This window comes from Macaca mulatta, chromosome 14, assembly GCF_049350105.2.
Source record: "Macaca mulatta isolate MMU2019108-1 chromosome 14, T2T-MMU8v2.0, whole genome shotgun sequence".
In the NCBI taxonomy this organism is placed as follows: domain Eukaryota; kingdom Metazoa; phylum Chordata; class Mammalia; order Primates; family Cercopithecidae; genus Macaca; species Macaca mulatta.
Window position 1 is genome coordinate 122,294,172 of NC_133419.1, and position 13,502 is coordinate 122,307,673.

Below are 13,502 nucleotides of genomic sequence, written 5' to 3' on the forward strand. Positions count from 1 at the left end.
TATGGTTGCTGTGGGTCACAGCTATTAATACACTGCATTGTCCACCATTGAACTACAAAGAGTGAAAAATGTCAGCCTTCTGATTATCATTCAGATGTTCTTTTTCGGTCCTAGTTGTATGCAATTGCAGTTAAAGATCTAATAAGAAAGACTGACAGGAGCTACAAAGTAAAATCCCGTAACAGTACTGTGGAATATACCCTTAACAAGTTGGAACCTGGTGGGAAATACCACATCATTGTCCAACTGGGGAACATGAGCAAAGATGCCAGCATCAAAATTACCACAGGTAAGCGGGAGAGAGGTTAGAGGTCTCCCCGCACAGCCAAGTGCCCACAGTGCTGTGCCGCTAGACCTCCAGACACAGACTTTTCATTAGGAGTTTCACAGGAAGTGCAAACGCTGCCTTCAGTATCCCTACAGGGGCAGAGCAGTGCAGAGGCTCCAGTGTCTGGGCTGCGGCGTGGTGGCCGGGGCACAGTGGGCTGGGGAGTGGCTATCGTTTTCTATATTTTCTAAGTCTTTTTAACTCCCCTCACTTGTTTTGATATTACTAAAGGAAAAGAGAGGAGGGATGCCCAAGAGAGGAAATAAAACCGAATAGTTACCACGATGTAGCTGAAGATCTGAATGGCAGGTTCTCAGTGGTCCGTTGTGGCAGTCTGACATGTCGAAGTGGAGGGAGACCCATAGCTGGGCAGTGGATCTAAGGGCAGTCACGCTCAATTCAGAAAGATGGTAGTAAGCTCAGTTGCTCAGACAGCAGGTATTATTGGGAGTTTTGATAGTGGGTTATGGAGGCCCATCCCCATTTATGCTAGTGGCATGCAGTGGGCCCGGGCCACGAGCCATCGTCACTCCAGTGTCCTGTTTTCAGACGAAACTCCTTACGCCATCCCATTCCTTCCCCACCACCCCTCTAGCCCACCCCATTTGTTTTTGTACACCCTTGGGTACAAGGGCTATTAAATTAAGTACTGTCCAGATTTCTTGCCTGAAGATGTTATAAGAATAACAAAGAGATGCCAATTAAAGAATATCTACCACATGCTAGGTTCTGTACTCAGCAGTCTGTATGTTTTATTTTTTCCGTAATCCAGCCTCCAAGGCTAGCATTATTTAATCTCTCTTTGACAGACAAGAAAATGGAGTTTCAAATGTGTATCCACTAACTGCATCCCATTTCATCTTTAATTTTCAGTTTCATTATCAGCACCTGATGCCTTAAAAATCATAACAGAAAATGACCATGTTCTTCTGTTTTGGAAAAGCCTGGGTTTAAAGGAAAAGCATTTTAATGAAAGTAGGGTAAGTTCCTCCCTCATTCTCAATGACTTTGGAAATTTAATTGAAATGCTGTTTCAGAGATGAGCTCGTTAACAGCCTGCTGGCATAGATAGTGTAAAAAAAAAAGAAAGGAAAAGAATAGGACGTGGACATGAACTTGAGAATTAAAGGACCATTTTCGATGGGATTGCTAATTAGTGAAATGTTTATATTGCCCATTAAAGATGAGAATCTCTGCACTAAGCACTTTTCAATCCTGACTTGTCTTCCTCTGAAGAAAGAGGAATGGGCTGGAGGCCATGCTGTGCTTCCCGCAGAAGCTGCAGCTGGGCTGGGGCTCAGGGTATCACACCAGGAGCCCCGCCTGTTCCACACTCGCTGAGGGCGGGACTGTGGCTTCAGTACCAGGAGCTGAGCTGCACTCTCAGCCTGGCATCTCAGCACTCTCTTCCCAGAGAAATTACAGGGAGCAGGAGGTACTTGAAGATACCTTGCTGACTTATGAAGAACACCTTGGTTTTGTTTGGTTTTGCTATTGGTAGGCCAATATGATATTCACAGCAAAAGACAGGGGAAGGGGAGTGAGACCTGGGAGTAGATTTACCACCCAAGGGTGGACAGATTCTTGAGTAAAGCTGGGTTGGCCCCAGTGACAGCAAAGCCTTAGCTAAATAGGAATGTGATGAATCAACTATGGCTACCTGGAGATGCAGCATAGGCAAAGAGCCGTGGGTTCTAAATAGTCACCATGCAATGCCAAAGCAAAGTGAAATGAAAATTGGAAAATTCTCACCACACACTCTGTGAGAGTTCTCATAACTCTTACAACTATGATATCTAAATGGCTAATATCCTTAAATATAAGGAAAGCTTTCAAGTAAATTCACAACAGAAATATTCTAATTTTGAAGAAGGTACATGTAACAAAGCAAAAAATTCCAGCAGCAGTAAGCAAAAGGAGAAAAGTTCAACCTCACCAATAATGTAAATAACAAAGAGGTAGCCCTGTCATGTTAAATTGGTAAAGATTTGCAGGGAAGAATATAACCGGTATGGATAATAGTTAGGGAAGTAAACATTCTGTGAATATAAATTGGTTCAACCTTAAGTAAGGCTCTTGGGTAATATCTATCAAAAATGTTAAAAGTGTTCACACCCATTGATCCGGGAGTTGTAGGATTTTACTCTAAAGAAACAATGTGCCTGAAGAATTTATGTACAGAATTTATGACAGTAAGAAAGAGGAAATGGCCGAAATGCCAAACAGAAGAGGATGGGTTAAATAATGTATGAGTGGTTGATGTTGTGTAATCTAAATTATTTTCTTTATAACCTTTATGTATTTTACAAACGATCGACACCAAATATATATTAGGTGGAAGGTAATAACTGCTAGCTTATAGAACAGAATGTGGGGATGAGATTCCAGGCAGGTATTGGGAATCCCAGTTCGGCAGCCAGTCGCCAGTAGGGGATCCTTCCTGGGTGGCTGGAGCCCGGCTCTTAGGTTGAGATTCTAAGTTAGTATTTCGTTCCTAGTGGAGGGTCTGGCACAGGCAGAGCATGTCCTTCTTCCCTTCCCCCGACAGGGAGTTCAAAGAATTATATTAGTCCGTTTCCACGGTGCTAATAAAGACATACCCGAGCCTAGGTAATTTATAAATGAAAGAGGTTTAATTGACTCACATTACCGCATGGCTGCGGAGGCCTCTCCATCATGGTGGAAGGCCAAGAGGAGCAAAGCCACATCTTACATGGTGGCAGACAAAGAGAATGAGAGCCAAGTGAAAGGGGAAACTTCTTATCAAACCATCAGATCTCGTGAGACTATTCACGACCATGAGAACAATATAGGGGAAACCACACCCATGATTCAGTTATCTCTCACTGGGTCCCTCCCACAACACCTGAGAATTATGGGAGCTAGAATTTAAGATGCGATTTGGGTGGGGACACAGCCAAATCACATCAAGAATAGACAGGTCAGTGGTGTTGGGATCAAGAGACTGTGATTATGCAAGGGGGCCCAATATGTGGCTAGAGATAAGGGATGGAGTCTTTTCAGGGGGATGGTGGAGAGTGTCAGTAGCTTTGACACTGGAATAGTTGGGGATCAGCAGAGAGGTCAGATTGTCAGCCCTCATCCCAGCTAGCATCCTAGGCCAGGGCTGTCCCAAGGGTGACTTTTCCCAGCACCGGAGTCCAGGGCTCTAACTAGGAAGACATTTCATCCTCTCCTCCAGAGAACAGGGGCCTGATCAAGCTACAGTGCTTCTTATTTCAAGGCCAGGTTGTTGGGGAGCTGAGATCAGCTCAGGAGGAGCTAGAAAGCAAGGAGACAGGAAGTGAGCCGACAAGGTCATTCCTACACATTGTTCTGGGGACAAATGTCCTGTCTTTTCTAATTGCAAGTTCCCCTTTCTCACCCCTTTGCTGGAGTCCACTGCGACCTGGATTTATTATTAGTCAAATCCCATTACGGCAACCTGTTCAGATTCTTGGTGGCATTTAATATTGCTTGAGACAGGTAGACTGCTGAGCACAACTCTGAGTGTGGCTTTGTTAAAATGACTTTCCTGAGGGCCACAGTTCTCATTTCCACAATATAGCTTGTAAGTGGGGGGCGGGGGGTGGCAGTTATTTGAGACATTGGAGATGAGCAAATTTTCATTTTCTGAATCCAGTATCTCAGTGGTAGTATAAAAAGAACAAGGAGAAACCCAGAGCACTTTAGCATCTATAGCAGCCTGCAGTGAGGAGTTCACATAAAGCTGGAACCAGTAATAGACTAGGCTGTCAGTTTCCATATTCGACTTCCTGAGCAATCTCCTGTGTTTGTTTTCAGGGCTATGAGATACACATGTATGATAGTGCCATGAATATCACAGCTTACCTTGGGAATACTACTGACAATTTCTTTAAAATTTCCAACCTGAAGATGGGTCATAATTACACGTTCACTGTCCAAGCAAGATGCCTTTTTGGCAGTCAGATCTGTGGGGAGCCTGCCATCCTGCTGTACGATGAGCTGGGTTCTGGTGAGTTGTGATTGCTGTCCATTTCTGCCTGCAGTTCTGGGGAAATAGCAAGAACGTTGGATGATTTGATGACCACGTGTCTTTCTAAAACACCTTGAAGATATTCTCAGCTTAAAAGAAAATCATTTATATATCAGTTTAATCAGGTAGTGATGTATTTAACAAATACTTCCTGAGCTGGACATGGTACAAGAAGCTGAGATTACAGGGGGACCGGATTCTCAACAGAAAGTGTAAGAAAGGCAAGGCTTGGTTTAAAAAGAGAAATACTAGGTTCATAAGAGTTTTGTTTTTTGTGGGACTTCTCAGAGCCTCTACCCTGCTAATATACCCTGTGGGTCCCCAAGCCAGTAGATCATCTCTTTGTCATGGATTTTACATGTAAAATCATATAACAGTGCGCACCCCCACCCCGTCCCGGCTTCATCTTAGCTCTCAGCATAAGCTTAGGCCTGGAATTTGCCCTGGGATCTCTGTCTTATGTCTTATGCCGGGCCATGCTAGTGGTAGGAGAGAAGACCCTTCCGTTCATACAGAAAGTCTGCTTACATTAGAGTAGCTTGGCCAGGATTTCAACAAATGTTTTGCCACTGGTCTTTTTTAGTTCCATTTACTCTCAGCCAAGAACTAACCAGTGCTCAAGCCAAAATCTTGTGTTAGAGTTGTTAAATGTTCCGTCTCATAGTGTTTCTCAGGGTGAGATCTCGTGCAATATTTATCCTTGGCACCCCCCACTAAGAGAGGGAAGCACTGCCTGCCACTTCCCTTGGGAGAATCATAACATATTAGAGGTTCTGAGAAGGTCCTACAGAAACCAGCACAACTCTTGTTGACCTAGGATTTCCTCAATAGAGCCCCATTTTTAGGCAAAACTAATTGGTAACCTGTGAAATATGCTTCGGGAAAAATTCCTGTGCAGACCCCTCCCGGCCACCTTTATGGAACCAAGGTTGTCAGGCAGAAGGGCTTTTGACTGACATCTTGCCCCTTCATGTTCACCTTCCCCTTGGAAGTGGGGTGGGGGAGGGAGGGCGCTCATTCCTGGAGCTCCCAGCCTCCATTGTGCCGACTTCCTCTTCACTGCTCCGGCCGAGCACACCCGCTTCATTAACCACAGCACAGTTGGAATAGGTTGGAACATATTAAATAAGATGTTGCTAGAGTTTTTTTCTGGCAAGGAAATAATGAAAGAAATTTAAATACAGACATGAATATTGAATTGTTAAATTAAGCTTGCAAGAAATGGTGGTTCTCTGGCCCATCTTAATGAATACCCTGTGAGGGTGAATGCCTGGGTAGCGACAGAGCTTTCTACATGAAGCAGAGTCCTGGCCTGTGCCACTTCTCCCGATACCAGGGAGCAACCCCAAGCCTGTTGAGGCTCCTCATGGAGACCTAGCCTGAGGGAAGTCCACTCTGTTTCCTTTGCCAAAACCTGATTCCTAGGTTTCATTTTCAAGTTCAAACATTCCCTGGAATTTTTAACATGAAAAGTCTACCGCTTTCAAGGAGACTGGCCCCTACCCCAGCAGCGTGGAAGGTGGGCCATGGCTTTGCCCTAGAGCCCTGGTGGTACAAATCTATTAGTGACTCATCACAGAGCCAGTTGGTTTAAGTCAATAGGAAGGGGCCATCTGTGTTAGGTTATAAATGGCAAAACGGCTTTGTAAAGAGCTTTAAAAAATGTTACATGTATATGGAAAGTTGTTTTTCTCCCCCACTCTCTTTTTTACTTAAGTGAAAAACCTCGTAAAACTTCATGAGCTGTTAAGTCTGTATTGTGGTATAGGAATCTCGTTTGTATCACTTAATGGAGCTTCAGGTAATTGCAGTTCAGAGTGACTTTGGTGCCAAGTAGGGGGAAATAATTGCAATCTCGTTAATTAGTGGTCTGATTTCACATCCTCTTATGTAAGGCAAGCAAGTGGTCTTAAGTAATAATGCTAATGAAATCAATGTTGATACCCCAACAAAGGTCTCCCTTCCAAGAGATTATCTAAATAACCAACAAGGCAGTGATTAGGAGTCTAATGTAATTACCGTATTTGCATGCACAAGGCCCTTGGTCTATCAGCCCATAGCAAGTAGTCGGAAAGCAATCAGGCATCACGCACATGCAGAAATGTCTCATACCAGACAGGCAGTTTGTGTAGCTGTGGCGATCCCCCAGCTTTTTTTGGTGGGTGGGGCCTTGAGGAGTCATCTGGTCTGTTCTCCTGCCCTCAGGTGGGCTTATTGGTGGGAACTTTGCCTTGGCAGGTGCAGATGCATCCGCCATGCAGGCTGCCAGATCTACGGATGTTGCTGCCGTGGTGGTGCCCATCTTATTCCTGATACTGCTGAGCCTGGGGGTGGGGTTTGCCATCCTGTACACGAAGCACCGGAGGCTGCAGAGCAGCTTCACCGCCTTCGCCAACAGCCACTACAGCTCCAGGCTGGGGTCTGCAATCTTCTCCTCTGGGGATGACCTGGGTAAGTGGGGCAGGGAAAGTCGGTTCTTCCTCCCAGGGCTGGCCGGCACACAGCCAATGACTTGAAGGGGAAACACCCACCCTCAGCTCGTCTTTCGACACTAGAGGAGCTCTCATCAGCCAGCGATTTGATTCCATGGCTTTTGGTTAAACCATTCAGAGTCCTTACTTTTTACCTTTTAAGTTAATTAAAATGTTGTATTATCTTTGACTGTGTAGTTCTGGCCTGAAACAGGGAGCGTGCCTCAAACAGGAAGGATAGATAGGCCCCAGGCATTGAGACTCCCAAAGTTTGGGAAAATCCTCAAGAATATCTGAGCCCTCTCTCATCCTTCACTGACCTGGAGGTCGGACGTCTCTGAAGATCCTAACTCGAGATAACAAATAATGCTTTCCCAATCAGCTTCTATCAAAGGAGGCCCTTTCCGTCTTGCTGTTTCTCTTTCTGGTTGCTAGTGTAACCTCACCAGCCATTCTTTTATGTACCTTAACACAGTGGTCCCCAACTTTTTTTGTACCAGGGACCAGTTTTGTGGAAGATAATTTTTTTCACTGGACCAGCGGTGGAGCGGGGAGGGTTGGGGCATGATTTCAGGATGAGACTGTTCCACCTCAGATCAACAGGCATTAGATTCTCATAAGGAGCGCTCAGCCTGGATCCCTTGCATGCTCAGTTCACAACAGGGTTTGCGCTGTGAGACTCTAATGCCGCCCTGATCTGACAGGAGGCGAGGCTCAGGCTGTAATGCTCACTGGCTCGCTGCTTGCCCCCTGCTCTGCGGCCCCGTTCCTAACAGGCCAGGTACTGGTACCGGTGGTCCTTAACCCGGGCACTGGGGACCCCTCTCTTGACACATAGCAAGGGAAAAAGGAAGAAATTTCCCGTTTTGGAATCTTTGCACAATGAAAACCCTAAATGCTAATAGAGATAGTAAGATAGTAATATAATTAAGTGGGTGTGTTACAAGGCTTCCCCAAACTGAGACTAATGACTGTGAATGTACAAGTTTATTTTTTTCTGTAAACTAGTTATAATTGTTTATCTATGTGTATAAAGACATTTGTATATTCCCCTTCACGGGTCGTATATTAGCTCTGTTCCCTTTCCTTGTCAGTTTCCTTTCTTGCTTAATAAGCCGGCACCTGGACTGCCTTGTGTAAATGGGGTGGCTTCTTTGCTTCTGCTGTTGGAGGCAAAAGGAGTCGACCCGTCACGGTGCCCTGCGATAATCCCTGAGTGTCGGTCGACACTTGGTTGCACAGGATTATACCAGGGGTCACAAGAGGATAGCCATTAGTCTGGGAAGCTGTCCTCAAAATGCTTAAACCCTACCAAGATCCTTTTTCCCCAGAGCAGTTTGGGTTCAGAAGAGAAAGCAGACACTGCAGTTCACTGTGCTAGTGTAGGGTATGGATAACTCAAACTGGGGAACCCAAACCACCCACTTAGCTTTTGTGTAGGTAATAAGATTCTTCTCCTGAGAAACTTTGTTTTCCTAATTTGGCTACGTTCAAGTGACCGTTAAAATCAGTATGAGGATCCGTCGATGGGTAGAAGGTGGCCAGGAGGGACCGTGGGAAGCTGGGCTGGGTTTCAGAACTGATTATGGTGTCTGCCTGGCTATGGCGTTGACCTTCTCAGCTAGCGGGTTGTGGTAGGGTTGAGGGGTAGGTAGAGTGGTGGGATGTGGGGTCAGGTTAAAGTGTGTTGGAACTCACCAAGGCCTGACTGTTTTGTCTCTAGGGGAAGATGATGAAGATGCTCCTATGATAACTGGATTTTCAGATGACGTCCCCATGGTGATAGCCTGAAAGAGCTTTCCTCACTAGAAACCAAATGGTGTAAATATTTTATTTGATAAAGATAGTTGATGGTTTATTTTAAAAGATGCACTTTGAGTTGCAATATGTTATTTTTATATGGGCCAAAAACAAAAAACAAAAAACAAAAAAAAAGGAAAGAAAGGAGTGAATAAACTTTGTAGTAATCAACTGTGAACTTCAAACCAGGTTGATTTGAGTAACCAAATTGCTTTGATTTGACATTAATGTAGTCTTACAGGGCTGTGCTTGCTGGGCATGCTTTCAAGTCTGTGAGATAATTTTGGTTCAGTAAATTGGCCAATCTTTTTATTTTTTCTAAGACACAGAAATGTATTTAATAAAAACCTCAAGAGAGTGATGGGTGGAACCCCTTCTCCTTGAAAGTGTGCGCAGATACTCCATTTTGTTTGGATATAGTTTATAGGAAAGTGTGTGGGTGTGTTATGGGGGAAGGTTTCTTTATGTTATTTTGTTAATTTATTGGGACTCTGTGTAAGGCCAGGCTTTAGTGGTCATTAGACACCACATGTGTTATAAGCCCCTTACCCATAGGGTTGGAGGTGGGAACAGAAGCATTTTTTGTTGCCATTCCAGAAGCAATCCATTTGATTCACTTGTGTGTCACATAATGGTCTTTGGCAGGAGAGAGCACTGAGTCATTGCCGGAGTTCAGTTAAACAGAGCTGCAGCCTGGGAAGCCCTGCAAGCCCACAGCTTCCTCTCTTATATTAATTGATGGAATTTTACTGTATGTGCCTCTGTACAAGATGTAGCTTTGAGAGCTACAAAATGATAACACTGCTTTATTACACACTGGTTTCATTGTCATTGCAAAAACTTACCCTTGTTGTAGGAGAGAGTTCTAGATCTGTGCCATGATCCATACACTGGCCAATAGAGTACATAATTTTTCCATTTTCCATTTTTTGTTTTTACTTACTACTGAAGGATCTCAAATGTAAAATTATGTATTTGGGTTGAGATGGCCACTTATTGTCCTTAAAAATCCATACTGATGTATGCAGTCATTTTGAATTGGGTCAGTGCCTTCTCGCTCTCTTTTTTTTTTTTTCTTTTCTTCCATCTCCCTCACCCATGCCCCCACGCAATCTAAAGAGACAGTGCTGTACACTCTCATAGAGATAGAGAAGATCTAAAACGTTGAGACTCCTCAATCCAGTTAACAACAGCAGGAGCACTAGAGGGTGTTCATTTATTCTCTCTGTAAAACAAGCTGTGCTTTTTTTTCCTTCTGCCTTTAAAATGCCACCCCTGTATTCAAACCATGGCCACTTGATAGTTATGTAGAAGCCATCGTGGGCTGATGCCAACCCTTTATGCTTAGCGTTGTAGGTACCAATGTCTAGCATCGTTGTGACTTGTACTGTATGATTCTCACTGAAGAATATCCTTTCAGCCAAGAAGCAGTGAGGTCTGGGAATAGTCCAAAGTCGTGTCTCTGAATATATGTCCTTGATATGCAAGCTTTGTAAAACCCCATCCCCCCTTAGGTGCGATGCATCACCTTCTCACAAGTGTTTAGTTTCTTTTAACCGAAAGTATCATTCTTGGGTGATAATATAGTTTTATTCTACTTAGGGATTGTTTAGAAAACAAAGAGCCAATTAAATTTTTTAGTTTTTAAAATTTTTATTTATATATATACTGAGATGAGTATTTTAAGCTGTCGACCTTTAATTTGCCATACGGGTAGGGCTGTATTTCATTTTAACAACCGGTGGTAATGATAAGCCTTCTTCTAGTGTATTTTCTCTTCTTTCCTGTCACTCTCCTTTTTTAAGTTTTTTTTTTTTTTAAAGACTGGAATTTTTTTGGCTTTATCATGTCTTACTATAGAGATTTGTTCAAAACTCTAAGCCCTACCACCTCCCCTTTAATAAGCTCTTTAAATAGTTGAATCATTAACAACCTGGTGGGAGGTAAGTCATTTAATTGAACCACTAGGAAGTGTATTTTCTTTTCTTTTTCTGCCAACTTTTTGGTGGCATTTGTAAAAGCTGATATAAAAGGCTCTGCGATGTTATTTTCAGTTATTCCATAGGCAAGCCTTTTTACAGAGCATATGTCTCCAGTTGGCAGCTTGAGATATTTTTGAGCATCCAGTTCTAGCTACCAGTGCCTCCCAATGCTTAGTGCACAGTACTGTAGACTGGCCATCACCCCTCTCCTTGGAAAATGCCACTGTGCTGTTTGAAAAAAAGCAGCTTTTTAGGGCTAGAGTATTTTCTATAAACAGAAGAGCTAAGTTCCTGAAGACTAAGCTAGATAGATGCAGCTATATGTAAATTGTATATTTTTATGAACTTTTGAAGCACACACTCCCGTTTCCCTCTGCATAGCTTTGTGGGGATTTCATGTGTATATGCTGTCTGAAAGAATCCAGAGGTTGGAGTGCCAATAGGAAATGAAAACAAATGCCTCATACTACAGACAGCCTTTGAAGGTGACCAGATAACTGTCTTCATTGTGACCAGCTGGAGTCCCTCCTTGCTTGTGAAGAAGGGGCTTTTGTACCTTGTTGGAGATGCCACCTCAGAAGGTCACGCCGTGCAGGAAAAAGGTTTTATTCTCTCGCGGTGTACATTAGAATGTCAGATGCCTGCATCCATGTGGACCACGATGGGCCTCTAAAATTTGGTGGGCAGGGGTTTTGCTTATGAGTTTTCTCTGGAAGCCGATTTTACTCCTGGATGTATTGAATGCCCCTTGAGCTTTATGAGATACGAGTCCACATGGATAAAATGTCAGAGAGTAAAGTTCTACAGAGGATATTCCAGGAAAAGGCCATGTCTGTGCAGTCCTAGTTCCAGACAGGTGAGAAGCTCCCGGAGCTCCTGGCTACCTTGACAAGCTGGGTAGATAGTTATTATTCTGGGTAACTGTTGAAACTTTGACTTTTGAACAAGTAATTCCTGGGGTTCTGTCTTTGGTAGCATCACCAGGGATATTTGGGTAGGACGGACAGGGGACACACAGCTGCCTTTTCTCTCCTGCCCATCATGTTTGGCTATACTCAGCAAAAATTTAAGGAATGTAACCCTTCTCAAAACTGGCCATTTTCAGGGGAGGCTTGGGAGAGCAGTAGTATGGTGAGCCCCTTACAGATGAGCACCCACTCCTCCTTGGTGAATCCTGCCTTCAGATGCTTACCCAGTGGTCCCTGCATCTAGTAAGATTATATTTCCAGTACACTTCCTTAGGGCAGAAACACCATCCTGTCAGGTTTGGTCAGTCCCTTCTCCATGAAGGGAGTCATGGTGAATTCCTGAAAATCTTCTTCCTTCTGCAGACGGTTGGAGGGGTCCCTTAGAGAAGGCATCCAGAGACATAACCAAACTGAATATCACCCCATATTGATTTTCGGAATTGACTCTCAAACTCTGTGCAGAATCTTGTGTTGGGATTATATCTTGACATTCCTGTCATGTTATTTTTCTTAACTGGAGTGTGTGCTGCCTTTCAGGTACAATTTTTGTGTAATAAAAGCCAGTGCATTAAGTTTATATAGACTACTTTCTATGCAAGACTGAGATATGGAATGGATAGCAAGAGATATGTACTGTTGGGTACACGGACAGTAAGTGTGTTTTCGGATGGAGTACCAGCACCGAAAATGGGTTGAGGGAGGATGGGTTGTATATATGTTTCTGCCCACTAATTTTGAGCAGCCATATTATGAATTAAATCATCACAGCCAAGTAATAACCCAAGAATGGTATTAGTTTCATGTGTAATAGCTCAAATGGAATAAGCATGAATGCTGGAGTGGAACATTATCCTCAAATATTCTATGTCACTTCTCATTTAAAGGCTCTTGTTATGAACTATTAGAAACTTTAGGCAAAATCGAAAGTATTTGTGGCAAAATAAAGGCCTATTCTACTCTTATTTAAAGTGAAACACTGTATACTTGTTTCTCTCCAAAGTGAAATTAGGTATTTATAATTTCAATTGCCTCGATAAGTTTCCAAGTCACTGAAATCTGCTGAAGGTTTTACTATATTGTTGCACAATTTTAAGATAATTTTTGTCTCAATGTCAACTTTTTCACTGAATAAAAATTTAACTGGGTCAAGAAAACACCTATTTGAAAATCCACTGTCTCTGTGTGTCTTGAGTTGTTCTTTAGAGTGCAATAAAGATGGCTAACGCAGGCTCCAAACCCCATTTGATTGGTCTGTTTTAAAGGGATGTTTATTTCATAGATGAGAGAACACTAAGGCCTGGAATAATTCTGTTATTAACAAGCTGGTCTCAGATGGTGGATCCTTGAAGAACACGATGCCTTTGTGTTGGCTGAGGAGGGGGGAGATGTGGTGGCTGTTTTGAAGTAAACAGAATTATTCCGTAGGGACAACGACTAAAGTAGCTCCCTTAAATCTGTAGCTACATTTGCTAAGAGGCAGTGTGCTAAGAAGGCAATTTTCAAATCTAAGAGAAGGAAGCGCAGCAGTAGAGATGAGCTGTGTGTCTAAGAGCACTTCCACGGGTCTCCATAGAGAGTCTTGTGAGGAGGGCTGCATGTACCTCTTATGAGCAGCTGAATGGCCAGTGGGCCTGTAAGTGAGGATTGGAGGCTGTGGAACTGGGTGGGGGAGGGAGGCAGGTTTTTAAGAATTTAACAGGTCTTCTGGTATGCTGCTTTTGTTTAGACACTGAGCCAGAGCCAAACCCTGAAGTATTAGCATCCGGTTTTGTGAATGAAGAAAAGGAGGCATAGAAAAGTGAAGTAATTTAGGAGAAACCAGAGCATAAAAGGCAAAACCAGCCTCCCGTCCCTGGTGTTTCTGATTCCAGATCCTTTTCTGAATCACGATGCCGCAGCGCCTCATGTCACCATTCAGTGTCACAGAGAACGCAT

The 13,502-nt window shown here is 43.5% G+C and overlaps 1 protein-coding gene across 3 annotated transcripts in view; it reads left to right on the top strand.

Annotated features, from left to right (window-relative positions):
• SORL1 (sortilin related receptor 1) overlaps positions 1 to 12,735 on the top strand; it is a 179,622-nt gene extending 166,887 nt beyond the window's left edge. For all 3 annotated transcript variants that reach the window (XM_015115975.3, XM_028834092.2, XM_077964539.1), the window contains 5 exons: positions 115 to 289; positions 1,202 to 1,308; positions 4,133 to 4,325; positions 6,585 to 6,797; positions 8,541 to 12,735. In XM_015115975.3, coding sequence (XP_014971461.3) covers positions 115 to 289; positions 1,202 to 1,308; positions 4,133 to 4,325; positions 6,585 to 6,797; positions 8,541 to 8,608 — 756 coding nt within the window. In that variant the 3' untranslated portion in view covers positions 8,609 to 12,735. The remainder of the gene's footprint in view (positions 1 to 114; positions 290 to 1,201; positions 1,309 to 4,132; positions 4,326 to 6,584; positions 6,798 to 8,540) is intronic.
• Positions 12,736 to 13,502: the final 767 nt, after the last annotated feature.